Genomic DNA, 26,508 nt, shown 5'->3' with positions numbered 1-26,508 from the left:
TCTGTATTTCCATTTTTTTTATCGAAGTGGATAACTTCACATTTTTCCACATTATATTCCTTGCGCCATGTTCTTCTCCACTCCTTAGTCTGACTAAATCTCCTTAAAGCCTCTTTGCATGCTCCTCACAAGTCACATTCCCACCAAGTTTTGTGTTTTCCTCAAACTTGAGAATATTACCATTGGTTCCCACATCTACATCATTGATATAGATTGTGTATAGCTGAGGCCAAAGCACTGATTCTTGTGGTACCCCACTAGTCACAGCCTTCCATCCCAAGGATTCCTACTCTCTATTTTCTGTCTGTTTACCAATTCTCAGTCCATGCCCATATTATTACCCCTAATCCCATGTTCTCTAATTTTGCTTACTAACTTCTTGTGTGGGCCTTGTTGAAAGCCTTCTGAAAATCCAAACACACCAAGTCGATGAGTTCTCCCTTATAGATTCTTCCAGATACATCCTCAAAAAATCTCCCAACAGGTCTGTCAAACTTGATTTCCCTTTCATCAATCCTTGTTGACTCTGCCCAATCCTACCATTATTTTCTAAGTGTCCAGTTATATATATATATATATATATATATATAATATATCCTTTGTAACAGATTCTATTTTCCCTGCTACTGATGCCAAGCTAACAGGTCTATAGTTCCTTGTTTTCTGCCTCCCTCCCCATTCTTAAATAGTGGGGTTACATTTGCAACTTCCAATCAGCAGGGAATGTTCCAGATTCTATAGAATTTTGGAAGTTGACCACCAAGGTCTACGGGATTTATACTTTTTCAAACACATTAATTTGCTGGATCGCTGGAGAATCTGCGCCAGGTATGGTCGCCGCGGCGACCAGTCGGGGGCCGCTCAACGCCACCCCCACCCTGGCGATTCTCTGCGCTCAGTGGGCCGAGTGCCACCGGCATCGTTCGTGTGTGGTCCGACCTGGCAGGACCTCGGCCTTCATGCTGTGTGGGCCATCCTGATGTGGGGGAGGGGGGGATACGACTCCCGGGGGGGGGGGCTCCACAGTGGCCAGGCCCACGGTTGGTGGCTACCGATCGGCGGGCGGATAATCCCGGCGGGGGGGGGGGGGCTATGTTCCTCCGTGCTGGAGGAAATGTCGATGTTGACGCCACTGTCAGCGGGGCTCCGCCATGTTTCCCGGGGGCCAGAGCGGAGAAGGCAACCCACCCGCTTACACAAACTTGCGCCGGACGTGGGACCCGTATCAGCAGCTGGGAGCTGCATGAAGCGCTCCAGTGCCGTGCTGGCCCCCTGTGCGATCCAGGATCACTGCTCCTAGGGGCCAGATGACGCCGTCGTAAAACGCTCCGCCGTTTACAATGGCGTCAACACTTAGCCCCATTATCGGAGAATCCTGCCCAAGAAACCTTATATTTTTAAAAATAAATTTAGAGTACCCAATTAATTTTTTCCAATTAAGGGGCTATTTAGAGTGGCCAATCCACCTAACCTGCACATCTTTGTTTTTTGGGGGCGAAACCCACGCAAACACAGGGAGAATGTGCAAACTCAACCTGGACAGTGACCCAGAGCCGGGATTGAACCTGGGACTTTGGTGCCGTGACGCAGCAATGCTAATCACTGCGCCACCATGCTGCCCGGAAACCTCACATTTTACATTCTTTGGGTTCGTCATTATTTGGGCCTGTAACAGAAAACATCCAACATGACATGGCGATGTAAAATTGAAAGTTATGAATTCAATAGACCCCCCCCCAACGAACAGTTCCTCAAATAAAGTCATGAACCATGTCCACTGCACTTGAAGCCCTCTTCTGACCCCCTTAGAGCAAACTTAACCTTATCCAGCCAGAGAAAGTCATACAAGTCCCCCAGCCAAGCCGCCACCCCGGTGGCATATCTGACCTCCAGTTCCAAAGGATTCTTCGTTGTGCGATCAGAAAGGCGAAGGCCACTACATCGGCCCCCTTCCCCTTCCAGCAGCCTCAGCTCCTCCAAGACCCCAAAGATTATCACCTTCGGGTCTGGCTTAACCTCGGCCCCCGCTATCCTGGATAATGTCCTGAACACCGCCTCCCAAAAACCCTCCAATGTCTCGCAGCCCCAAAACAAGTGAGCATGATTCATCAGCCCCCGTCCGCAATTCTCACACCCATCTGCTACCCCTGGAAGAACTCACTCGTCCTAGCCCGAGTCATGTGTACCCTGTGTATATTTTGAACTGAATCGAAGTAATTCTCGCACAGGAGGAGGTTGAGTTCACTCGCCGCATGCCCCCCCCCCCTGCTTAAACCCACACAGTGGTATCAACATCGACATTTTATCCAACTTAAAATGCCTCCTCAACTGGTTCCATGTCCTAATAGTCCACCACTGGATTCCCTGTATACTTACCCGGGGCTAAACACCCCTTTTCCACAACCAACGCACTAACACCTCACCTTCTCCATATTCGCAGCCCAGTAACATTACATCAGGTTCGGGAGCGCCAACCCCCCTTTCTGCCTTTGCCTTTGTAGAAGAGCCCTCTTCACCCTTGGTACCTTCCCTGCCCATATGAACTCCAAAATTAGTGCCACCAACCTCCAGAAAAAGACCTTGGGGAGAACGATCGGGAGGGGTACGAAAGACAACCGGAACCTTGACGACACATTCATCTTTACCACCTGCACCTTCCCTGCCAACATCAAGTGCAAAGTGTCCCACCAATTGAAATCTCCCTTAACCTCTTCCGCTAAACCTGTTATTCGTAAGCACACTGGCCACAGGGGGTGCATACAAAAGTTGAATCACAAACTTCGGCCCAAACCCAAACCATCACAGAATTTCAAACACTCTACCCGATCAAAAGCCTTCTCTGGATCCATGGTTACAATAACCTCAAGTCCCGCCCGCCTAACAGAGTCATAATTACATTCAGCAGCCTCCTAATGTTACTTGTAAACTGCCTTCACAAAGCTCATTTGATCCTCAGAGACCACCTCTGGCACACAGCCCTCTAACTTACACGCCGATACTTTCACGTCTGTGATTAACAAAGAAATTAGCCTGTAGGACCAACATCCAGTGGGTCCTTTTCCTTTTTCGGGATCAACAAGATCGATGCTCATGATAACATTGCTGGCAACGCAACCACATGGAATAGTTAGGCTAATTGCATCACTGCATTTGAGAGGGAACCAGAAAAATACACGAGGGAGAAAAAGATGGAAAGATTTGCCGATAGGATTGTATGGAACGGGGTGGGAGGAGGCCTATGTGGAGCATAAACGGCATGGATTAGTTGGCCAAATGGCCTTTTTTTGTCATATAAATGCAATGTAATTCTATATAAAAGCAAAACCTTTTTGCACTCAACAGATCAGGTGGAAGAAGAAGCCAGCCCTACAAATTAACCTATCTTTCTCAGAGTTGCTGATTGACATGCCAGGCATTACCAACAATTTCTAATATTACTTCGATTTCCAGTGTTAATGTCCTTAAGTTAAATTGCTGTTTATTAACAATTCACTAATAGAAGCCGCTTCTTTTGACAGCTTTCTGGAAATTTATAACGAGCGTGTCCGAGATCTTCTGAAGCGTGGTGATGGAAACAAGCCCTACACACTTCGTGTGCGTGAACACCCTGATAAGGGCCCTTATGTGCAAGGTAATCTCACGCTTATTTTCTCAATCTATGTCTTATCTGACACTGATCGCTTTCATCGCAATTTGTGCATAATTTTGCCGATTTTACTTACTTCATCGAACCTTCATAGACCTTTCGGCCCAGTTGGCATTTTCGTAGAATTATAAAATGATTACAGCACAAAAGGAGGCCAATCTTTCGACCAATAGAAACAGTTTCTCCTCATCTACTCTGTCCAGATCTCTCATGATTTTGAACACCTCTATGAAATCTCCTCTCAACCTTTTCATCTCCCAGAACAACAGCCCATGATTCTCCAGTCTAGCGAGTAACTCATCCCTGAAACCATTTTCGTGAATCCTTTCTCCACCATTTCTAATGCTTTCAAATCCTTCATGGAGCATGGTTCCAGAATGAGACACAATACTTCAGCTGTGGCGAACCATTGTTTTATGCACGTTTACTTGCTTTCTTGCTTTTTGTACTCTGTGCCCCTATTTACCGAGTTTGAAATTATGCGCTTTGTTTTCTGTTGTCTTTCCTCATTCTTCCGACCAAAATAAATCATTTCACCCTCTGCATGAAATTTCATCCATTCACTTCACCAACTTGCCAATGTCCTTTTGAGGTTTAGTGCTATTCTCCTCCCAGTCCACAATACTTTCAAAATTTGTTATCATTTTCGAATTTTGAATTTATACCCTGCGCATCCAAGTCTGGGTTATTAATATATCGGAAGGAAGATGAGGGATCCTGACAATGACCCTGAGAGAAAGTCATTATAAATTTTGTCTGAAAGATAACTATTTACTGAGTATTTACTACTACTCCGTTTCCTGTTGGCCAATTCTGTAGTCATTTTTGAAATATCCGTTCGCAGGATGTGAATATCGCTGGCAAAGCCTGCATTTGTTGCTCATCACTAATTTCCCTTGAGACCCTAGTGATGAACCACTTCTTGAACAGCTGCAGTCCATATGGCGTAGATATATCTATGGTGCTATTAGGAAAGGAGTTCCAGCATTTTGACCAGACTCCAGTGATATTACAGTGATTATAAATCCAAGGCAGGATAATGTGTGGCTTGAAGGGGCAGCACGGTAACATTGTGGATATCACAATTGCTTCACAGCTCCAGGGTCCCAGGTTCGATTCCCGGCTTGGATCACTGTCTGTGCGGAGTCTGCACATTCTCCCCGTGTCATGCATGGGTTTCCTCCGGGTGCTCCGGTTTCCTCCCACAGTCCAAAGATGTGCAGGTTAGGTGGATTGGCCGTGCTAAATTGCCCTTAGTGTCCAAAATTGCCCTTCGTGTTGGGTGGGGTTACTGGGTTATGGGGATAAGGTGGAGGTGTGGACCTTGGGTAGGCTGCTCTTTCCAAGAGCCGGTGCAGACTCGATGGCCTCCTTCTGCACTATAAATTCTATGTAAATTCTAGGTGGCGGTACTCCCATGTGTCTGCTGTCATTGTTCTTTTAGAGACCATGGGTTTGGAAGACACTGTTAAAGGAGTCTTGGAGAGTTGCTGCATTGAATCTTATAGATATAAACACAGTGCAGCCATTGTGCCATGGTGGTGGAGGGAGAAAATGTTTAAGGTGCTGGATGGGGAGCTGATTAAGTGGCCTGATTTGTCCTGGATAGTGTTGAACTTCTTGAGAATTAATGGAGCTGCACTCATACAGGCAAGAGGAGAGTATTCCATCATACTCCTGACTTGTACCTCATAGATGGTGGACAGACTTTGGAGGGGTCAGAAAATGAGATACTCTGCAAAATTCCCAGCTCTGAACTGCTGTTTGTAGCCAGAGTATTTATATGACTGGTCAATGGTCAATGTTTTTGGTCAATGGAAATGATGTTGATGGTGGGGGATTTGGTGAAGGGCAATCTCGCTCATCTTGCCTATCAACTTCGCTCTTTTGTGCATATTGGGCAAAGACTGCAATGAGGTCGGGAGCCAATGAGCCTGGTGGAACCCAAAATGATCAGTCAGCAGACTTGTTGTGTGATAGCGCTATGAATAGCACTCCATCACTTTGCTGATAACATGAGTAGTCTGATGGGGTGGAAATGGGCCAATTGCTTTTTGTGGACAGGACAGAGCTGGACAATTTTTCACATTGCCAGATAAGATGCCATTGCTGCAGCTGTACTGGAACAGATTGGCTAGGGGTGTAATAGTTCTGGCGCACAAGTCTTCAGTACCACTGCCTTGGCAGTATCTGCTAACTTCAACCATTTGTTAATTGTCCACCGCCACTCATGACTGCTTGCGACAGAGCTTTTGATCTGACTTGTTGGTTGTGGGATCATTTAGCTCTATCTATTGCATGCTCATTCAACTCTTTGGCATACAGGTAGCCCTGTGTTGGAGCTTCACCAGATTTGCACCTCATTTTAGATATGCCTGGTGCTACTTCTGGTATGCTCTCCTGCGCTCCTCATTGTAGTTGTACTGAGGCTTGCTGGGGCCAGTCAGTCTCCACTGCTGGGAAGAGGCGTATGACCATTTCCCCAGAGGGTGCAGTACAGACTAAAATGCTCATAAAGGGTATCAAGAGAGAGTACATACCTTTATACAGAGTGCACCTAGGTACAATCTTATTTCATGACTGGTGACCATGGAAGTCGTCCGTGTTTTACCTGTGGATGGGGTCGACCTGCTCCTTGGCAATGACCTGGCAGGATCAAAAGTGGCTGCCCCCCCCCCGTGGTTTTTAGAGAAGCTGAGTGAAGTCAGGAAAGACGGAGCAGCGACAGGAGAAAGTGCCTGGTATTTTTCTGACTGTGTAGTAACCAGGTCTACGTCCAAATAAGTTCTTTCAGGAGAGGCCAAATCTACAGATGGGTGACATGGTGGCACAGTGGTTAGCACTGCTGACACACAGCGCCAAGAACTTGGGTGACAGTGGAGTTTGCACGCACTCCCTGCGACTGCGTGGATTTCCACCGGGCCCCCCCCCTCCCCCCGGTTTCCTCCCACAGTCGAAAGATGTGCAGGTTAGGCGGAATGGCCATGCTCAATGTGCAGGGATACGGGGGTAGGGCAGGAGAGTGGGCCTAGATAGTGTTCTTTCGGCAGGTCGGTGCAGACTCGATGGGCCAAATTGTTTCTTCCTGCACTGTAGGGATTCTATGGATGACTCTCGGGATTCTATGGATGACACTGCCGTCTGGCTATCCAAAACCATTCGAAATTCACAAAAATACCCCGTTATGGTCAGACATGGAATGGTGGAATAAGGGATTCATCTCACCCCTCCTCAAGTGGTCAGAACATCTGTAAAATATGATTCAGTGAGTATGTCTGTCAGGCTATCTATTGAGTTGGGGTTTGGGACAGCTCTCCCAAATTTGGCATGTACCCCAAATGTTATTCCACTTCAATTCTTTTCCTGCACCTTGTGGTACTCTAAAGCAGACTTTTGCCTGTTTCCACAACTAGTAGTTCCTGGAACAGATCGCTAGTCTGTCGCCAGAGACTTATGCCTTGGGTGACATTCCACATCAAGCATGGCTGTGCAGGAGTGTCTCCGCTGTTACCACCAGCCATGTTGGAAGGAATTGCAGGTTGATACTCCACCTGTTTGGCCATGTTATGAATGCATTTTCCTTGGCCAACAAGGCCTGGGGTGGGACTCAAAGCTGAAGCTTCTGGCCACTGCACCACAAAACCTCCCAAATGTTATTAAAATGGACTTTTCAGTGTCGACTCTGCACAATATGCCGTCGTCATTTCAGGTGCCCGGGTGGTTTTATTCCATTTTTGACTTTTCTGTAGCAGTTTTGGTCCATCCGGTCTGGTATGCCACCTTCAATCCAAAGCTAAAACCATTTGCATGCATGCAGTATTCCTGTTACACTCTTGCGACACGCCGTGTAGCTCCTGTGCATTCTCACGGTGCGTTCCCTCCTGCTGTGCTGTGTCCCTGTTGCACTCTCACAGCACGCCCTGTTGCTGCTCCTCATTCTCACGATGACCCCCCTCTCTCCTGTGCTCTGTCCCTGTTGCACTTTCACGGCACGCCCTGTTGCTCCTGCATGTTCTCACAGTGCATCCTTTCTGGCTGTGCTCTGTCCCTGTTGCGCACTGACGGAACACTCTGTTGCTCCTGTGCATTCTCACGATGAGCCCTCTCTCTCCTGCTGTACTGTGTCCCTGCTATAATAATAATCTTTATTATTGTCACAAGTAGGCTTACATTAACACTGCAATGAAGTTACTGTGAAAAGACCGTAGTCGCCACATTCCGGTGCTTGTTCCAGGGAGAATTCAGAATGTCCAAATTACCTAACAGCACATCTTTTGAGACTTGTGGGAGGAACCCTGAGCACCCGGAGGAAACCCACGCAGGCACAGGGAGAATGTGCAGACTCCGCACAGTCAGTGACCCAAGCTGGGAATCAAACCTGGATCTGTGGTGCCGTGAAGCAACAGTGTTAACCACTGTGCTATGCTCTCGCAGCGGCATGTGAGTGCTCTGTCCCTTTGTGCTCTCTTGCTGTCTCTCTCTGGCCGACGCACAGTGCTGTCAGTCTCCCCTCCCCCCTAATCTGTTGCTCACTTTTCTCCCATTTCTGTTTCTTGCTCCTTCTGGCTCCCTTTGTCTCTGGCTCTCGCCCAGTCTTCAGATTTAAAATCAAACACAGCTCAACAGCATCATTTCAGGAGAACTTTTAAACTCTGGACTGGGAGCTTGGACTGGAGTTTGAATGGAGAATTAGCATTAAAATATTTCTCACCGGGGGATTGAAGTGCTTGTTACTTGTTATTTTACTACTATTATGCAGGCGAATGGGTACCCCATAACTTTGAAGGCCTCATAGGGCGAAGTTCACCTCTATATCCAACTGTGGATTTGTTTTTTTAATGTGCCTCCTATTTAGCCAAACTTTGTCCACATTTTTAGTTCACTGGATCATTGGCTGGTTTTCAAAGTATTTTAACTGTTCTATATTAGTATTAAACATAACCCTAACAGTGGGAACCCCTTGTATCCTGTTGAATCCTTTTCAGAGAAGCCTGATGTTGCAGCAAGACAGTGTAGCCCTTCAGAAGTATTCTTTTACTTTGGCCATGTGTTTGATTTGAGAAGCAGCCAGTCCAGCTGTTACTCATGGGTAAGAAGATAACTATGTATTGTGCATTTTAGCATGTATGAATTTTTCAGTTGAAGTAGTGCCAGCATTTCAGACTTTATATATAAAGCCCCCAAACATCAGAATACCCTGCTCCTAATTGTAATGTGCTTTGCGATGGGGTGGATTTTCAAATCTGAAGCTTCAACAGAAATACTTTTGTTGCACGGGACAGTGCCTGTTGGAGAGTGACCTCATCCATGATGCTTAAATTAAGGAAGGCTTGCTAAGGCTGGGAATTTTCTTACTTTATTCTGCAAGAGTCAAAATTGCATTTCAGCATGAGTTTGATCGGTTTAAGATCCAACAGCAACACACACTGGCCCATGGCCCAGTACTGTTGATCGTGTTACCACTTCCTTACACCAGCCTTTTTAAAAATAAATTTAGAGTACCCAATTCATTTTTCCAATTAAGGGGCAATTTAGCGTGGCCAATCCACCTACTCTGCACATCTTTGGGTTGTGGGGGCGAAACCCACGCAAACAAGGGGAGAATGTGCAAACTCCACACGGACAGTGACCCAGAGCTGGGATTGAACCTGGGACTTCGGCGCAGTGAGGCTGCAGTGCTAACCCACTGCGCCACCGTGCTGCCCACACCAGCCTTTTAATAGTACTCAGCCCTTTGTACATAAGTGTCAGCTGGCACTTGCCTAATTCAAGTTTCCCCTGCTGCCAGCTGTGACTCAATGGCAGCACTCTCGCCTCTCAGTTGCACAAAGGAGATAATATCGGCGCCTACTGGTGGGTGTAAAAGATCCCATGGCACTTTTACAAAGAAGAGCAGGGGAGCTCCCCCCAGTCACCTGGATAATATTTATACTTCAACCAACATCACGGCAAAGGTTTATCTAGTCATTACTGTTTTGGGGAGTTTGCTGTGTGCAAATTGGCTGCCTTGTTTTCTATTTCAAAGCGGGGACAACACTTTAAAATGACTTAATTGGCTGGAAAGTGCTTTGGGACATATTGCGGCGATGGAAGAAGCTGGCCCTTTTAAAGCCATGTTTTCAATAGAAAGATTAAACTTCTGATTAAAGTTCTAATCATTATCAGCTAATTTAATCCTATTTCCTTTTGATTTATTTTAAATTTTTCTCCGATTAAAAAGCCCTCCCCTTAAACAATACACAGTGACAAAGAGCGGCTTCATCCAAATCCTGCAGTACGAAAAACTGATCCTGCTTCGCAAATATTACAGATTTTCATTCCTAATTTGCATCATGAAGCAGGAATCGTGGGCGACATTCTCCGACCCCCCCCAGATGGGCCGAAGTCCCGCCGATAAATTGCCTGTCCCGCCGGCGTAAATTAAAGCACCTATTTACTGGCGGGACAAGGCGGCGTGGGCGGGCTCCGGGTCCTGGGGGGGGGCGCGGGGCGATCTGACCCCGGGGGGTGCCCCCACGGTGGCCTGGCCCGCGATCGGGGCCCACCGATCCGCAGGCGGGCCTGTGCCATGGGGGCACTCTTTCCCTTCCGCCTCCGCCACGGTCTCCACCATGGCGGAGGTGGAAGAGACTCCCTCCACTGTGCATGCACGGGAAACTGTCAGCGGCCGCTGACGTCCCGCGCATGCGCCGCCCGGAGATGTCATTTCCGCGCCAGCTGGCGGGGCAACAAAGGCCGTTTCCGCCAGCTGGCGGGGCGGAAATTCCTCCGGCGTCAGCCTAGCCCCTCAATGTTGGGGCTCGGCCCCCAAAGATGCGGAGCATTCCGCACCTTTGGGGCGGCGCGATGCCCGTCTGATTGGCGCCGTTTTGGGCGCCAGTCGGCGGACATCGCGCCGTTTCCGGAGAATTTCGCCCATTTCTTTTTGAAATATTGGAGAACTCCTCCCGCCACCCCCCTCCCTCATCACCCCAACCAAATGCCTCTGCTGCCTACATGCTAAGGATTGACTTCATGGCTACTGTAAACTGTGCAGTGTCTACATGCAGCAAGAGTCACTGTGTACTGATGTGCAGATGAATTGTGGCTAGTGTTTCATTATGCTGAGATTAACTGTAGCAGCCTCATGTCCGGCTTGCTGGAGATCTACAAACCCAGTACAATCCGTGATTGGGACTCGAGTGCTGCATAACCGGTCGGTGCATTCATTAGCTGAGACATGAGGGAGCTTAGAGATGTTGAAGACAGTGATTGTTGTAAATTCATAATCCTGACCTTTATTGCCGTATAATTATTCGCCAAATCCATTCACTTTAACAGTATTGTGAAGGTGATGTCATGTCGCTATATTGTAGCAGGGACATAGCATTAAGCTGAACTATCAACTCTGACTGTTTAAGCCCTGGGTCTTGAGTGGGATGGCCTGCTGTCTTGAAGAAGGAAACTCACATTGGGCTCCATCAACAGCATCTCCAAAACATCTGGGCTGATGTCCACCCCACAGCCATCATCTGAAAAATTGGAACCATTGTGCTGCGGCTCAAAACTCCTGATGACTGTATTTCTTCTTTACGAGCCAGCTGCAGCCTTTTAATAAAAATGATTTCTAATATTCCAATTGGCAGCCAAGGCACTGCATGTTCAGGTTGTGCTAAGATCTGAGTAAAAAGGGAGCAGGGCGTTTCCGGTGGCGGCCATGGAGGAGTAGGTCGCACATTTGATAGCTCCCGCCTGTAATGGACTTTTGGACCTCCCGGTTTTTTCCTGTTTTTAAGGGATAAATCGGTGAAGAGTGAGACAGTGAGGAGAAATCCCCCTCCGGTGTATGGAGAATTGGACCAGAAGTGGCCGTGAGAGACGACAAAGTCCTGTAAGGGAGACGCGAGCAGAGCTGGTAACACGGGACAGCATGGCGAAGGGCAAGGGCTGCGGGGAGATGGCACAGTGGTCGACGGATCAGCTGGTGAGGTTTTTCAAGGAGTGCTTCGCCAAGCTGAAGAAGGACACGCTGAATCCGATTAAGGCTTTGATTTATCAAGTGGTTCAGAATCAGGAAACCCACCGGAGAGCGATCCAGGAAGTGGAACAAAAGCTGTCCGAGCACGAACTGTGCTGGAAAGCAAGGTGGGGATGATGAACGACCGCCAGAAAAGAATGCAGGAGAAGCTGGAGGACCTGGCGAATAGGTCCAGGAAGCCGAATCTCAGAATTGCTGGCCTCCCTGAAGGCAGTCAGGGATAGGATGTGAGGGCTTATGTGACGGACATGTTGGAGAAGTTGATGGGGGCGGGGGCGTTCCCTCAGCCCCTGGAATTGGACAGAGCGCACAGAGCCCTCGCGAGGAAGCCCCGAGCGAAGGAACCGCCAGGGGCCATGGTGGTACATTTTCATTGTTTCAGTGACAAGGAACACGTTTTGCGGTGGGTCAAGAAAGAACGGAGCAGCAAGTGGGAGAACTGTGAGCTGCACATCTATCAGGACCTGGGAGCGGATTTGCTAAGAGGCGAGCTGGGTTCAATCGGGCAAGAACAACCTTCTTTAAGAAGGGGGTGATGTTCGGGATGTTGTACCCAGCCCGTCTGTGGGTCACACATGAGGAACGGGACTTCTAATTTGAAACGCCAGACGAAGTATGGACTTTTATGAAAGAAGTGAAGCTGGAGGCGAATTAAAAGACACTGAAGCCTTGGAGAAGTACTGTGGCGGCGATTTGTTGTGCTGGATTGTATAAATTTAAGTAGCACTATGTGGGCTGTGTGGATGGTTAAAGGTTGCTTTGTCTTTCAGGGAGCTGGTTAGAGGGGGGGATGGGCTTTGAATTTGGTTCTGCTTTTTGGGTGATTATTTTTCTAAAGTGACTGTTTCTTCACTGTTTCTTTTCTGATGTTTGTTTACTGGGGAATGTGATGCTTTTCAAATGTTTATTCATGTGAGGGGAGAGAACAATAGGGAGACCGACTGCTTGGTGCCAGGGGCGGACGCTATGAAATCAGCATGGGTCAGCTGACTCTCGGAAGCGCAGTGGGGGGTGAGCTTGTTGAGCTGGAGCTTGACTTGAGGGATTGGGTTTCTAGTGTTGTTGCTAGGGTGGGGGAGGGGGGTGGAGCTGCTTTGCTGACGGGAGGAACTGTTACTAAGGGACAAATGGGAGGCCGGGAACGGCGACTGCCAGAGTGGGGACTCGAGGAAGCGGAAGTCGTGAGCTCGAGGCTGGCCTAAAAAGGGTGATGGCTAGTCAGCGGGGGGGGGGGGGGGGGGTTTGGAAGCCCCCCCCCGTATCCGACAAGGGGGGTAGGTACATAATGGCGAGTGGGAAGCTGGAGGGGGTACGGGCGGTACTCGTGAATATATATGCTCTGAATAGGGACAATGTGGAATTTGTAAGGCGGGTGTTGGGTAAGATCCCAGAGTTAGAGTCACATAACCGGATTATGGGAGGAGATTTTAAACAGTCATTGATCCGGAATTGGACCGGTGAAAATCCAGGACAGGGAGGAGGCCGGCTGCGGCAAAGGAATTGAAGGGGTTAATGGAACAGATGGGGGGAGTAGACCCATGGAGGTTTGCACGGCCAAGGGCGAAGGACTTTTCTTTTGTCTCACATGTCCACAAGGTATAGTCTCGCATCGACTTTTTTGTTCTGAGCAGGGCGCTAATACCGAAGGTGGTGGATACTGAGTACGCGGCAATCGCAGTGTTGGATCATGCCCTGCACTGGGTGGATCTACGGGTTAGTGTGGAGAGAGGGCAATGCCCACTGTGGAGACTGGATGTGGGATTGCTAGCGGACGAAGCGATCTGTGGGCGGGTTAACAAGTCCATCCAGAACTACCTGGAAACAAATGATACGGGGGAGGTCTCCGCAGCGACGGTCTGGGAAGCTTTGAAGGCAGTGGTCAGAGGGGAATTGACCTCAATACGGGCCCACAGAGAAAAGGTGGAACGGGCTGAGAGGGACAGGTTAGTTGAGGAGATACTCCAGGTGGACAAAACATACTGGGAGGCCCCGGACGCGGGAAGCAGCGGCGGAGGTAACCGGCGGACTTTGGGCTGTTGACCACAGCGAAAGCGGTGGAACAGCTGAGAAAGGCAAAGAGGGTGATTTCTGAGTACGGGAAAAGGCAAGCAGAATATTAGCGCACCAGCTCAGGAAAAGGGATGCAGCCAGGGAGATAGGTAATGTAAAGAGTAGAGACGGCAATACTGTCCTGGACCCAGCGGGGGTAAACGAGGTGTTTAAGGACTTCTATAGTAAATTATAAGAGTCGGAGCCCCCGGCTGGGGAGGAGGGGATGAGACAGTTTTTGGATCAGTTGAGGTTCCCGAGGATGGAGGAGAACCTGGTGGAAGGACTGGGAGACCCAATTGAGATTGAGGAAATAATCAAGGGGCTGGAGGGCATACAGTCGGACAAGGCCCCGAGGCCTGACGGCTACCCGGTGGAATTCTATAAGCAGTTTTCAGAGATATAGAGCCCACTGCTGGTGAGGATATTTAACGAAGCAAGAGAGGAGGGAGTCCTCCCCTCAACAATGTCGCAGGCCTCGATTTCATTAATCCTGAAACGGGAGAAGGATCTGGAGCAATGCGAGTCATACAGGCCGATTTCTCTACTGAATGTGGATGCCAAACTGCTGGCTAAGATACTGGCCACAAGGATAGAGGACTGTGTCCTGGGGGTGATAGGGGAAGACTAGACTGGGTTTGTTAAGGGCAGGCAATTCAAGGCCAATGTTCGAAGGCTTCGCAATGTTATTATGATGCCCTCAGAAGGAGAGGAGGTGGAGGTGGTGGTAGTGATGGATGCGGAGAAGGCTTTTGATCGGGTGGAGTGGGATTACCTGTGGGAGGCGCTGGGAAGGTTTGGGTTTGGTGAGGGCTTTATTGACTGGGTGCGGTTGCTCTATCAGGCACCAGTAGCTAGTGTGCGTACGAACCGGCTGAGGTCGGGGTATTTTAAACTACACCGAGGGACGAGGCAAAGGTGCCCCCTCTCCCCAATACTGTTTCCTCTGGCCATAGAGCATTGGCCATGGCGTTAAGAGCCTCTAGGAACTGGAAAGGGCTGGTGGGGTGGGGGGGAGCACCAGGTCTCGCTTTACCAAAAAACTTTGGTTTTGGGTAATGAACCAGGCCAGGTGTTGGATTTGGAGGTAGGAGAGCACTTTGGGGACAGTGACCACAATTCGTTTACGTTAGTGATGGAAAGGGATAAGTATACACCGCAGGGCAAGAGTTATAGCTGGGGGAAGGGCAATTATGATGCCATTAGACGTGACTTGGGGGCGATAGGTTGGAGAAGTAGGCTGCAAGTGTTGGGCACGCTGGATAAGTGGAGCTTGTTCAAGGAACAGCTACTGCGTGTTCTTGACAAGTACGTACCGGTCAGGCAGGGAGGAAGGCGTCGAGCGAGGGAACCGTGGTTTACCAAAGAAGTGGAATCTCTTGTTAAGAGGAAGAAGGAGGCCTATGTGAAGATGAGGTGTGAAGTTTCAGTTGGGGCGATAGATAGTTACAAGGTAGCGAGGAAGGATCTAAAGAGAGAGCTAAGACGAGCAAGGAGGGGACATGAGAAGTATTTGGCAGGTAGGATCAAGGAAAGCCCAAAAGCTTTCTATAGGTATGTCAGGAATAAGTGAATGACTAGGGTAAGAGTAGGGCCAGTCAAGGACAGGGATGGGAAGTTGTGTGTGGAGTCTGAAGAGATAGGCGAGATACTAAATGAATATTTTTCGTCAGTATTCACTCAGGAAAAAGAGAATGTTGTGGAGGAGAATGCTGAGACCCAGGCTATTAGAATAGATGGCATTGAGGTACGTAGGGAAGAGGTGTTGGCAATTCTGGACAGGCTGAAAATAGATAAGTCCCCGGGGCCTGATGGGATTTATCCTAGGATTCTCTGGGAGGCCAGGGAAGAGATTGCTGGGCCTTTGGCTTTGATTCTTATGTCATCATTGGCTACAGGAATAGTGCCAGAGGACTGGAGGATAGCAAATGTGGTCCCTTTGTTCAAAAAGGGGAGTAGAGACAACCCCGGCAACTATAGACTGGTGAGCCTCACGCCTGTAGTGGGTAAAGTCTTGGAGGGGATTATAAGAGACAAGATTTATAATCATCTAGATAGGAATAATATGATCAGGGATAGTCAGCATGGCTTTGTGAAGGGTAGGTCTTGCCTCACAAACCTTATCGAGTTCTTTGAGAAGGTGACTGAACAGGTAGACGAGGGTAGAGCAGTTGATGTGGCGTATATGGATTTCAGTAAAGCGTTTGATAAGGTTCCCCACGGTAGGCTATTGCAGAAAATACGGGGGCTGGGGATTGAGGGTGATTTAGAGATGTGGATCAGAAATTGTCTAGCTGAAAGAAGACAGAGGGTGGTGGCTGATGGGAAATGTTCAGAATGGAGTTCAGTTACAAGTGGCGTACCACAAGGATCTGTTCTGGGGCCGTTGCTGTTTGTCATTTTTATCAATGACCTAGAGGAGGGCGCAGAAGGATGGGTGAGTAAATTTGCAGACGACACTAAAGTCGGTGGTGTTGTCGACAGTGTGGAAGGATGTAGCAGGTTACAGGGGGACATAGATAAGCTGCAGAGCTGGGCTGAGAGGTGGCAAATGGAGTTTAATGTAGAGAAGTGTGAGGTGATTCACTTTGGAAGGAATAACAGGAATGCGGAATATTTGGCTAATGGTAAAAAGTTCTTGGAAGTGTAGATGAGCAGAGGGATCTAGGTGTCCATGTACATAGATCCCTGAAAGTTGTCACCCAGGTTGATAGGGTTGTGAAGAAGGCCTATGGAGTGTTGGCCTTTATTGGTAGAGGAATTGAGTTCCGGAGTCATGAGGTCATGTTGCAGCTGTACAGAACTCTGGTACGGCCGCATTTGGAGTATTGCGTACAGTTCTGGTCACCGCATTATAGGAAGGACGTGGAGGCTTTGGAGCGGGTGCAGAGGAGATTTACCAGGATGTTGCCTGGTATGGAGGGAAAATCTTATGAGGAAAGGCTGATGGACCTGAGGTTGTTTTCGTTGGAGAGAAGAAGGTTAAGGGGAGACTTAATAGAGGCATACAAAATGATCAGGGGGTTAGATAGGGTGGACAGTGAGAGCCTTCTCCCGCGGATGGAAATGGCTGGCACGAGGGGACATAGCTTTAAAATGAGGGGTAATAGATATAGGACAGAGGTCAGAGGTAGGTTCTTTACGCAAAGAGTGGTGAGGCCGTGGAATGCCCTACCTGCAACAGTAGTGAACTCACCAACATTGAGGGCATTTAAAAGTTTATTGGATAAGCATATGGATGATAATGGCATAGTGTAGGTTAGATGGCTTTTGTTTCGGTGCAACATCGTGGGCCGAAGGGCCTGTACTGCGCTGTATCATTCTATGTTCTATGTTCTATGTTTACGCAGATGACCTGCTCTTGTACATTTCAGACCCGCTGGAGGGGGTGGGGGAAGTAATGCGAATCCTGGGGGAATTTGCCAATTTTTCGGGGTATAAATTGAACATGGGGAAAAGCGAGATGTTAGCGATCCAGGCAAGAGGGCAGGAGAAGAGACTGGGAGAGCTGCCGCTTAGAATGGTAGGGAAGAGCTTTTGATATCTAGGAATCCAGGTGGCCGGGAATAGGAGGCACCGCACAAGTTAAACCTATCTCGACTGGTAGAACAAATGGAAGGGGAGTTTAAGAGATGGGACATGCTCCCGCTATCACTGGCGGGGAGGGTACAGACTGTGAAAAAGAGGGTCCTCCCCAGATTTCTGTTTGTCTTTCAGTGCCTCCCCATCTTCATCCCTAAGGCCTTTTTCAAGCGGGTGAATAAGATTATTTTGGGCTTTGTGTGAGCGAGTAAAACCCCGTGAGTGAAGAAAATGTTGCTGGAGCGCAGTCGGGGGGGCAGGTGGGTTGCACTGCCAGCCTTCTGCAACTACTACTGGGTGGCTAAGATAGCCATGATGAGGAAGTGGTGCAAAGAACAAAGAAAAGTACAGCAAAGGAACAGGCCCTTCGGCCCTAAGCCCGTGCCGACCATGCTGCCCGACTAAACTACAATCTTCTACACTTCCTGGATCTGTATCCCTCTATTCCCATCCTATTCATGTATTTGTCAAGATGCCCCTTAAATGTCACTCTCGTGTGGGGGTAGTGGGGGAGGGGTCGGAATGGGAGCAGATGGAGGCGGCGTCATGTAAAGACACCAGTTTGGGGGCACTGGTAACGGCACCTCTGCCGTTCTCGCCGGCCCGATACTCCACAAGTCCGGTGGTAGTGGCGGCTCTGAGGACCTGGGGGCAATGGAGGAGATATAAGAGAGTAGAGGGAGTATCGGTTTGGACCACGATTTATAATAAACACAGGTTTGTACCGTGTAGGTTGGATGGCGGGTTCCGGAGTTGGCAGAGGGCAGGAATTAGAAGGATGGGGGATCTATTTATAGACGGGAGCTTTCCCAGCTTGAAAGCTTTGGAGGATAAATTTGAATTGCCAGCAGGGAATGGGTTTAGGTATTTGCAGGTGCGAGACTTCCTGAGAAAACAGGTGCCGGCGTTTCCTCTGCTGCCGACATGGGGGATACAGGACAGAGTAGTTTCCAGTACCTGGGTGGGAGAGGGGAAGGTATCGGATATTTACCAGGAGCTTTCGGAGGTGGAGGAAACCCTGGTGGAGGAGCTTAAGGGCAAGTAGGAGGAATAGCTAGGAGGAGAGATAGAGGCGGGTGTCTGGGCGGATGCCCTAAGCAGGGTTAACACATCCTCATCATGTGCCAGGCTTAGCCTGATACAATTTAAGGTAGTCCACCGGGCACACATGACAGTGGCTAGGATGAGCAAGTTTTCTGGGTAGAGGATAGGTGTGCAAGGTGCGCGGGAAGCCCAGCAAATCATGTCCACATGTTGTGGGCATGCCTGAAGCTTAGAGGGTTTTGGCAGGATTTTGTTGAGGCAATGTCCACGGTGCTAAAAACACGGGTGGTGCCGAGTCCGGGGGTTGCAATCTTTGGAGTGTCGGAAGAGCCGGGAGTTCAGGGGGCGAAAAAGGCTGATGTTGTGGCCTTTGCCTCACTGGTAGCCGGGAGACGGATCTTGTTAATGTGGGGGACTCAAAGCCCCCGAGTGTCGAGACCTGGATTAGTGACATGGCTGGGTTTCTCAGTCTCGAGAAAATAAAGTTCACCTTAAGAGGGTCAATGGTTGGGTTCACCCGGAGGTGGCAGCCGATGCAGTATTACAAGGGGGTGGGGGGGAGAGGGTCAAATTGTTGTTGTATGGTTGGGGTGTGTGAAGATTGAGCTGGTGGGGGGTAAATGTTTATTTTACCATGTTGATGTCATTGTTTATGTCACTGTTATAAAGGTTTTTCAAATACCTCAATAAAATATCATTTTTTTTTAAAAAGGGAGCAGGGGCAAAGTTGGAAATTTCACCCAGATGGACTGTTGTTCTGTCGTTCCTGCACCTTCACACTGACGTGCCTGCACAGATGCATCACTTTCTCCGATATGGAACGTTGGGGCTGCAGTGTCCGTATTCCACATGATACAGTGCAGTTTAGATATCAAGTACAAGCACCCAGTTTATACCACGACCTCGGGTGCACCCCTTGCTGAGCCATTGTGATGTTTTGTAGCACTTGCATGCAATGGGCAGGATCTTGACTTTAAACAATAAACATGCAACCTTTAAGGGAACCTGCAGTGATATTGCAGGGGGGTGTTGCCAAAACAGTATTTATTACTTAAGTCAGATGTGGGAAAAGTTTCTAAGTTTACATTCCTCTATTATCGAAATAAGAGACCAACTCAGAAGCCCTACTAGTTTTGAAATACTTTTTTTTTTCTACGGCCAAGTAGAATTTAATCTAACAAGCTGATGCAATCACTTAGACACAGCTACTGGATCCTAGCCAGCCATTATCAGCAACGAGGAGACTGATTTCTGGAACAAATCACATCTAAAATTTGTGCATGAATTTTAACTCCTATTGATTGCAGGAAGTAGCTAATTAGTCCACCCTTTTCCAGAAATCTAACTACCAATAATTTGGAGCTAATAGATTTTTGAATAGGTTTTAATATATCTGAGACATATTTTTAACTGTACGATTATAGAATTACTCTCCTCCTTACTTTTATGACAAAATACGAATCTTGCATTTATTTGAAGTTTAGAAAGGGTGGCATTTGTATGAAGTAGTATTTCAAAGAAAAGTGAGAAAGTTAACAATACAGCTTCAGTTCAATCTTGTGACATGGCCTTGAAATATGAGACCATCTAACAATCTGAATCTGCCAGCTGTATTTGTGATGATTTTATTGTTGTGTTTAACTGAGTACAGTGCTTGGTCAGCCCAGCAACCCACATAGAGCTGAAGGTAGCAATAATGTTTGCATGAGAATGTTTCTCTCTCTGTGCAGTAAGTGTAATTGCTAATTGTAAACAGTTCTAGATATTGGTTCTGCAGATGTATGCAGCTGCTTCCAACTCCCTTATAGCTCCAGGAACCTACACGCATAGAGGACATGAAGAAATAGCCAGAATTATTCATTAAATGGCCGGTAATCTCATCAGCATAAACTATTTAAATAGGAACACAATTTAAATCGATAGGAGAGAATATGTCATCAGAACATTTATGGACATATGTATTAGGGGCAGGGGTAAACCATTCAGCCCCTTGCTTAGTAATAATCTATCTATCTTTGCCTTAAAAATATTGACAGAATCTGCTTCCACCATCTTTTCAGGAAGAGAGTTCCAAAGATTCATGACCCTCTGAGAGTAAAAGCTTCACCTTATCTCCGATTAAATGGGCAACTTCTTATTTTTAAACAGTATCCCCTGGTTCTAGATTCTCCCATAAGACAAAACACCCTCGCCGCATCCACCCTGTCTGGGCTCCTCAGGGTCATCATGATTAATATAAGTACACAAAGGGTTAATGTACATACACTACATCTAGCTAGACACTAGAGGGAACACCAGAGACATGACACACAGACAGGCAACCAATAGGTCAGTAAGATAGGACACGACCAATGGGCAGTCACGATACACACAGAGGTGACACTACCACAGGAGGGCATTACACCAACCCATATAAAAGGACACTGCACACATGATCTTCCTCTTTCCAGTGGAGACTCTCAGTGAGTACAGACACAGGGTTGATTACACATCGCTCCCACCACGTGGATTATAGCACACTGGTTAGTCAGTCTGAGTAGCTATAGCAGGATTAACAGTAGCATCGAATCCAAGTACGAGAATTGTTAATAATTCAATAAACGTGTTGAAGCTATCTCCAAGTCTGAACCTTCCTTTGTCAGAGTGCACATCAAGGAAGCAGCTCATGCTACGACAAGAGCATACAAAACAATGATTTTTTTACATTATGGAAGTGGCTGAGTATTAAACAACTGACACTCGGACATACAAGGCGTCAATCATCCCTCCTGATGCAGTTCACTGGATTGGGGCCAACCATTATTGGGCCTCCCTGACCGGTGGAAAGGTAAGTGAGGGAGGGTGGTATGGAGTCACGATTGAGGAGGAGAGCGGTGGGATGGGCGGAGGCATGATTGACGTCTTGTATGTCCAAGTGTCAGTTGTTTGCTACAGTATCATACGTGAGTATTAATCTACAAGTTGAATCCATCTACATAATTGACACGGGTGGAGGAAAGCTGGCCGACTGGCATTTTTTTTCTTTATTCTGTCACGGGATGTGGCCATTGCTGGCAAGGCCAGCATTTGTTTACCATCCCTGAAAAATAATATTGGCTTAATCTTGCATCTCATCACTTTACAATATAGAATGTTAGTTCCTGCCTTTCACTTAATCAACCTTTGTGAAAACTTGCCTAGTTTTGCATTCCCCCAGAATATTAATTCAGAGAGTGGGGTGGCACACGATATTAGATATATTAAAATATATCTATATCCCATAATATTTTCGAATTTGTTCAGCCTTGAAATAGTGGTATAAGCATAGATATTGCATAAGTCAATGTTGCAGTCCCTCTAAGCGGTGAAATAGAATGGCAGGTAAATTACAAAAGCAATAATTGATCCAAACATGTTGTTAGGATTTAAAATACTTTTAGTGGTTTTTTTTTCAAGGGATGCGGCATCGCTGGCAAGGCTGGCATTTATTGCCCATCATTAATTGCTCTTGAACTTGCTTGCCAATTTCATATGGCAGTCGCGACGATCACTGCTTTGCTATTCTCATTGATCTTATGTGGTATGCTTGTGTATTTTCACAGGATTATCTCAGCACTTGGTTTCAGACTACGAGCAACTTGTAGAGCTTTTGGAGGAAGGGATTTCAAACAGGTATTGATTATCATGTGGATTTTCCTCTGGCTTAATGTGTGTTGAACATTTGCTATAAATCATCAGGGCTGCTGCTGTGTTCTGTTTAGTATTTAATTAACTGAGGAAACCAGCATGATTTTTCTCTAGTGACATTTGTACTAAACAAGACATTTTACAGCAGTATCTGGTCACAGAATTATATAGCACAGGAGGGGACTGTTCTGATCACCATCCTTGTACTGGCTCTTTGATTAGTCCTGTCACTCTCCAAATGCTTACCCTTCAAGTAATTCATCCAATTCCATTCAGAAAGTTCCCTTGATGCTTTCACCTTCAGGCAGTGAATTCCAGATCTTCACAACCAATTGCACAGAGAAAACAAATCTCATCTCCCCTCTGCTTTTGCCAATTATCTTAAATCTGTGCCCTTTGGTTAATGGTTTTCCTGCCAGTGGAAACAGTTTCTCCCTTTCAACTCTATGCTGCCCCCAGGTCACTGTGGAGTTTGCATATTCTCCCCATGTCTCGCCCCCACAACCCAAAGATGTGCAGGTTAGATAGATTGGCCATGCTAAATTGCCCCTTAATTGGAAAAAAATAATTGGGTACTCTAAATTAAATCCATGGTGCCCCTTCGTGATTTTGATCACCTTAATTCATTTTCTCAATCTTCTGTGCTTTCAGAAGAATGACCCCAGCATCAGAGTCTGCACTTAAACAAATTCAAAACTTAAATTATCTTAAATTGAAACTTATGTTGTAGGCATGTGTCAGACAAAAATGATATTGATGATAAAGTGCTCTTCTTTCACTCCCTAATGCAGCTGAGGAGACAGGATACACCTTTTTGTATCCAGTGTGGAAGAACTGAAGCTGACTCCCAACAAACACAATGTTCTCTCACTGAACATGTTCTCACATGGACCAACTTCTCTCTTCACTACACTCACTTCAAAGAATCCCTATAGTGGAAAAGGAGGCCATTCAGCCCATCAAGCCTGCACTGACCCTCTAAAAGAGCAGCCAACCTATACCCGCTCCCCGCCCCATCCCTTTGACCTCACCGAACCTGCCCACCTCTGGACACTAAGGGGCAATTTATCATGGTAAATCCATCTAACCTGCTCATCTTTGGACTGTGGGAGGACAACCATACAGACACAGGGAGACAGTGCAAACTCCACACAGTCACCCAAGGCTGGAATCGAACTCTGGTCCCTGGCGCTGAGGCAGCAGTGCTAACCACCATGCCACCCATTCTTCAATAAATTCTTCAAATAAATGTGAAGATATATGATATGTCTGTCTTTTCATGGGATATGTAGAACATTCTCTGCTTCACTCCTACTCTGGTCCTTTTCCTTGCATCTTTTTCCAGTATTGGTGCTGTTTTCTGCTTTTGTCCCAAACTGAAAAATGTCATCAACTTTCTTTTAATTTGCGCCCTTCCATCACCTTCATATGGTGCATCTCCAACTCCTCTGTTACCTTCCTTGACATGTCTGTCTCCCAGAACCATGATAGGGTTACACTTGCCTTCAGCTTCCATCCCATTAGTCTCCATGTCGATGGATCATACTTTTTTTTAATGAATGTTTTTATTCTCCATTTTCACATTTTTCTTCAAAATTTACACCCCACCCACAAACAGTAAACGGTAACAAATACAAAATCAATCCCCTTAACAATACCAACAATCCCATCCTCCCACCACCCCAAACAACGGCCCACCTGTCAATATATGCATCCATAAAACAAACCCTCCCACGGTGGAAACAAAAAACAAAGGAGAAAAAGAAAAGGAGTCCGGGACCGCCCATGGTCACCATTGCCCGATAGAGTCCACTCCCCCTCCCCCCTCACCCCCTACAGTCAACACCATCCAACCTCTGAAAGAGTACCATACATGATACTCAAGAGTTGTAAACCCTCCACCCCAGTCTCCAACTCCTCCCGTCCACTGCCTCTTGTAAAACTCCTCCCCCCCCCAACCTCTGTTCCTTCCCCCCAACTTTCCACCCCGGCTACCCCCCCCCCCCCCCCCCCCCACCACCTCACTCCCGTTCACTGGCCGGCTTAAACCGGCCAGCGTGGAGGCCCCCGCCCGGGTCCCTTTCCCCCTTGCCCGGCCCTATAAAAGCCCAGAAATCCCCTTTTAGCACACAAACCCCGTATATCCACCTACACCCCAAAGAGCCCTCATTTCGAGTGAAAGTCCCATCACTTCCCTTGTCCAACATTGGCTCCTTTAGCCCATACACCCGCACGCAGTGAAACAAAAAAGAAGAAAATACAGTCATGAGGTTACATCGGCACATGGCCATTTCTCAATTTCTCAGTTCTGCCACAGTCCTTCTGCCTTCGCAAACTCCTCCGCTGCTTCCGTCATTCCAAAATAAAAGTCCTTGAGCTTGTAAGTCACCCTCGGCTTCGCTGGATATACAATGCCGCACCGCACCTTGCTAATGTACAGTGCTCTCTTCACCCCGTTGAAGGCAGCCTGCCTCCTCGCCAGCTCCACCGTAAAGTCCTGGTATACACGTATACCAGCTCCAGCCCACTGCACCACCCGCTTCTGCTTGGCCCAGCTCAGGACCTTCTCCTTCACACTGTACCTACGGAAGCACAGAGTCACTACCCTTGGCGGCTCACTCGCCTTTGGTACAGGCCTCCACGACCGATGAGCCCGATCCAGATCATATCGGGAGGGATCCTCCCCCTCTCCCAATAGTTTCGCCAGCATCGCAGCAAAATACTCAGTCGGCCTCGATCCTTCAACTCCTTCGGGCAGCCCCACAGTCCTCAAATTCTGTCGCCTGGATCTGTTTTCCAGGTCTTCCATTTTTCCTCGCAGATCCATGTTAATGTCCATCACCTTCCGCATCTCCTTCCCCATCGAGGTAAGTTGATCACCGTGCTGCAATAACGTCTCCTCCACTTCCTTCAGCGCCTCCCCTTGCTCTCGCACCTACGCCACTGCGCTCGCCACCACCGTCGTCACTGGGGAAATCGCCTCCTCCACCAGCGCACTCAAAACCTCTTTCATCTCCTTCCTCATTGTCTCCATGTATTTTGTAAACTGCCTTTTGAATTCCGCAGCCATCACCTTAGTTATTTCTTCAGCCGTAAGCAATGAGGCCTCCCCTGGTGCTCCAGCCTCCATTTTCCTTGGTGACCCCATGGTGACCTTTCCACTCCCCGACAGACCTTCAGCTGTTTTCTTTACGGCCGTTTTTTTGCTCACCCTCGACATTTTTCTTCACTGTGCCTTCACTGTGCCGCCTCTGTGCCTTCTCCCTGCTTTTGCCACCTCCGTGGACCCTGGGACCGGGCTTAACGCCCCGAAAATGCCGTTCCCGAACGGGAGCCCTCCATTGTGCGGCTGCTTCCCGCCCGCCGTCACCGGAAGTCCCCCGATGGATCATCCTTTACCATTTCCACCAGCATGATGCCCCTATCAAACACACCTTCCACTTTTCTCTTCCTCTTTCAGTAATCCTAAGGGACTGTTCCCTCTGTGTCACCTGGTGCATTCCATGGTCAACCCCAATACCTGTCATTCTTTTTGTCATTCAACCTTACCTGCCTTTTACACATTCAGTTTTTTCCCATCCTCCTGCCTTTCTCTGCCTCTGTTTGCTTAAAATCTGTTATATCTCTAATCTTTTCTAGTTCTCATGGAATAGCACCAACTTGAAACCTTCACTGTGTTTCTTTCCAATATTTCTAATTTTCAGATTTCCAGCATTTGTGGTATTTTGGTTTATTAAGATTCTTTCTCATTGGCATGGGACTGCCAGGATAACAGTGCTAGTGTCATTGTTGTGCCATGTTTTTTTGTGTCTTCTGGAATATCCCACTGGTCTAGTGGAGCCCACATTCTGTCCCAACCTCCAGTGGCCATTTAGTGGGACCAACAAAATCCAACCTGAACATGATCAGAGAAAACAAGTGTGCAATTGTCACCACGTGTCCAGGCAAATGAATGCTGGTTTTCATGAAATAATTAATGAAATTGAGGAATACCACCCCAGAATATTGGCAAAACTCTCCACAAATCAAAACAGAAAATTTATTTTAGTCACTGTCAGACATGACCCTGCAAATATGCCACTCATGCCAGAGATACCTATGTTCCTACACTGATGGTTTATAGATCTGACATTGCAATTATCCAACAATAAAACTTTGCCCAGTACGAGATGCCAAGAGCCAGATTTTCAATTATCAGTGGGGGTGGGAATGGATTAGGTTTTACAGATTGTATTCCCAGAATGCATCTCTGGATCCTGATGAAAATCAGACATGTCCCAAAGGCAATGGGGAGAGCATGATGGGTGGGGATAATGCGGAACCCGCTCACCACCTCAGGGTAGCACAGGGGAGGTCTTACACCACTGGCTTAGTGGTTAGCACTGCTGCCTCATAGCACCAGGGACCCGGGTTCGAATCCGACCTCCGGTGACTGTCAGTACGGAGTTTGCACGTTCTCCCCATGTCTACGTAGGTTGCCCCCGGATGCTCCGGTTTCCTCCCA

At 47.7% G+C, this 26,508-nt stretch overlaps 1 protein-coding gene across 1 annotated transcript in view; it reads left to right on the top strand.

Moving 5' to 3' along the window:
- The window catches only part of stard9 (StAR-related lipid transfer (START) domain containing 9), a 388,283-nt gene that overhangs the window by 188,532 nt on the left and 173,243 nt on the right, over positions 1–26,508 (top strand). The window contains exons 7-8 of the mRNA XM_072487657.1: positions 3,519–3,631; positions 21,920–21,989. Of these exons, the coding sequence (XP_072343758.1) occupies positions 3,519–3,631; positions 21,920–21,989 (183 nt within the window). The remainder of the gene's footprint in view (positions 1–3,518; positions 3,632–21,919; positions 21,990–26,508) is intronic.

This window comes from Scyliorhinus torazame, chromosome 2 (genome assembly GCF_047496885.1).
Source record: "Scyliorhinus torazame isolate Kashiwa2021f chromosome 2, sScyTor2.1, whole genome shotgun sequence".
Lineage (NCBI taxonomy): Eukaryota > Metazoa > Chordata > Chondrichthyes > Carcharhiniformes > Scyliorhinidae > Scyliorhinus > Scyliorhinus torazame.
Note: the sequence above shows the minus strand (reverse complement) of the source record. Positions and strands in the feature narration are given on the sequence as shown.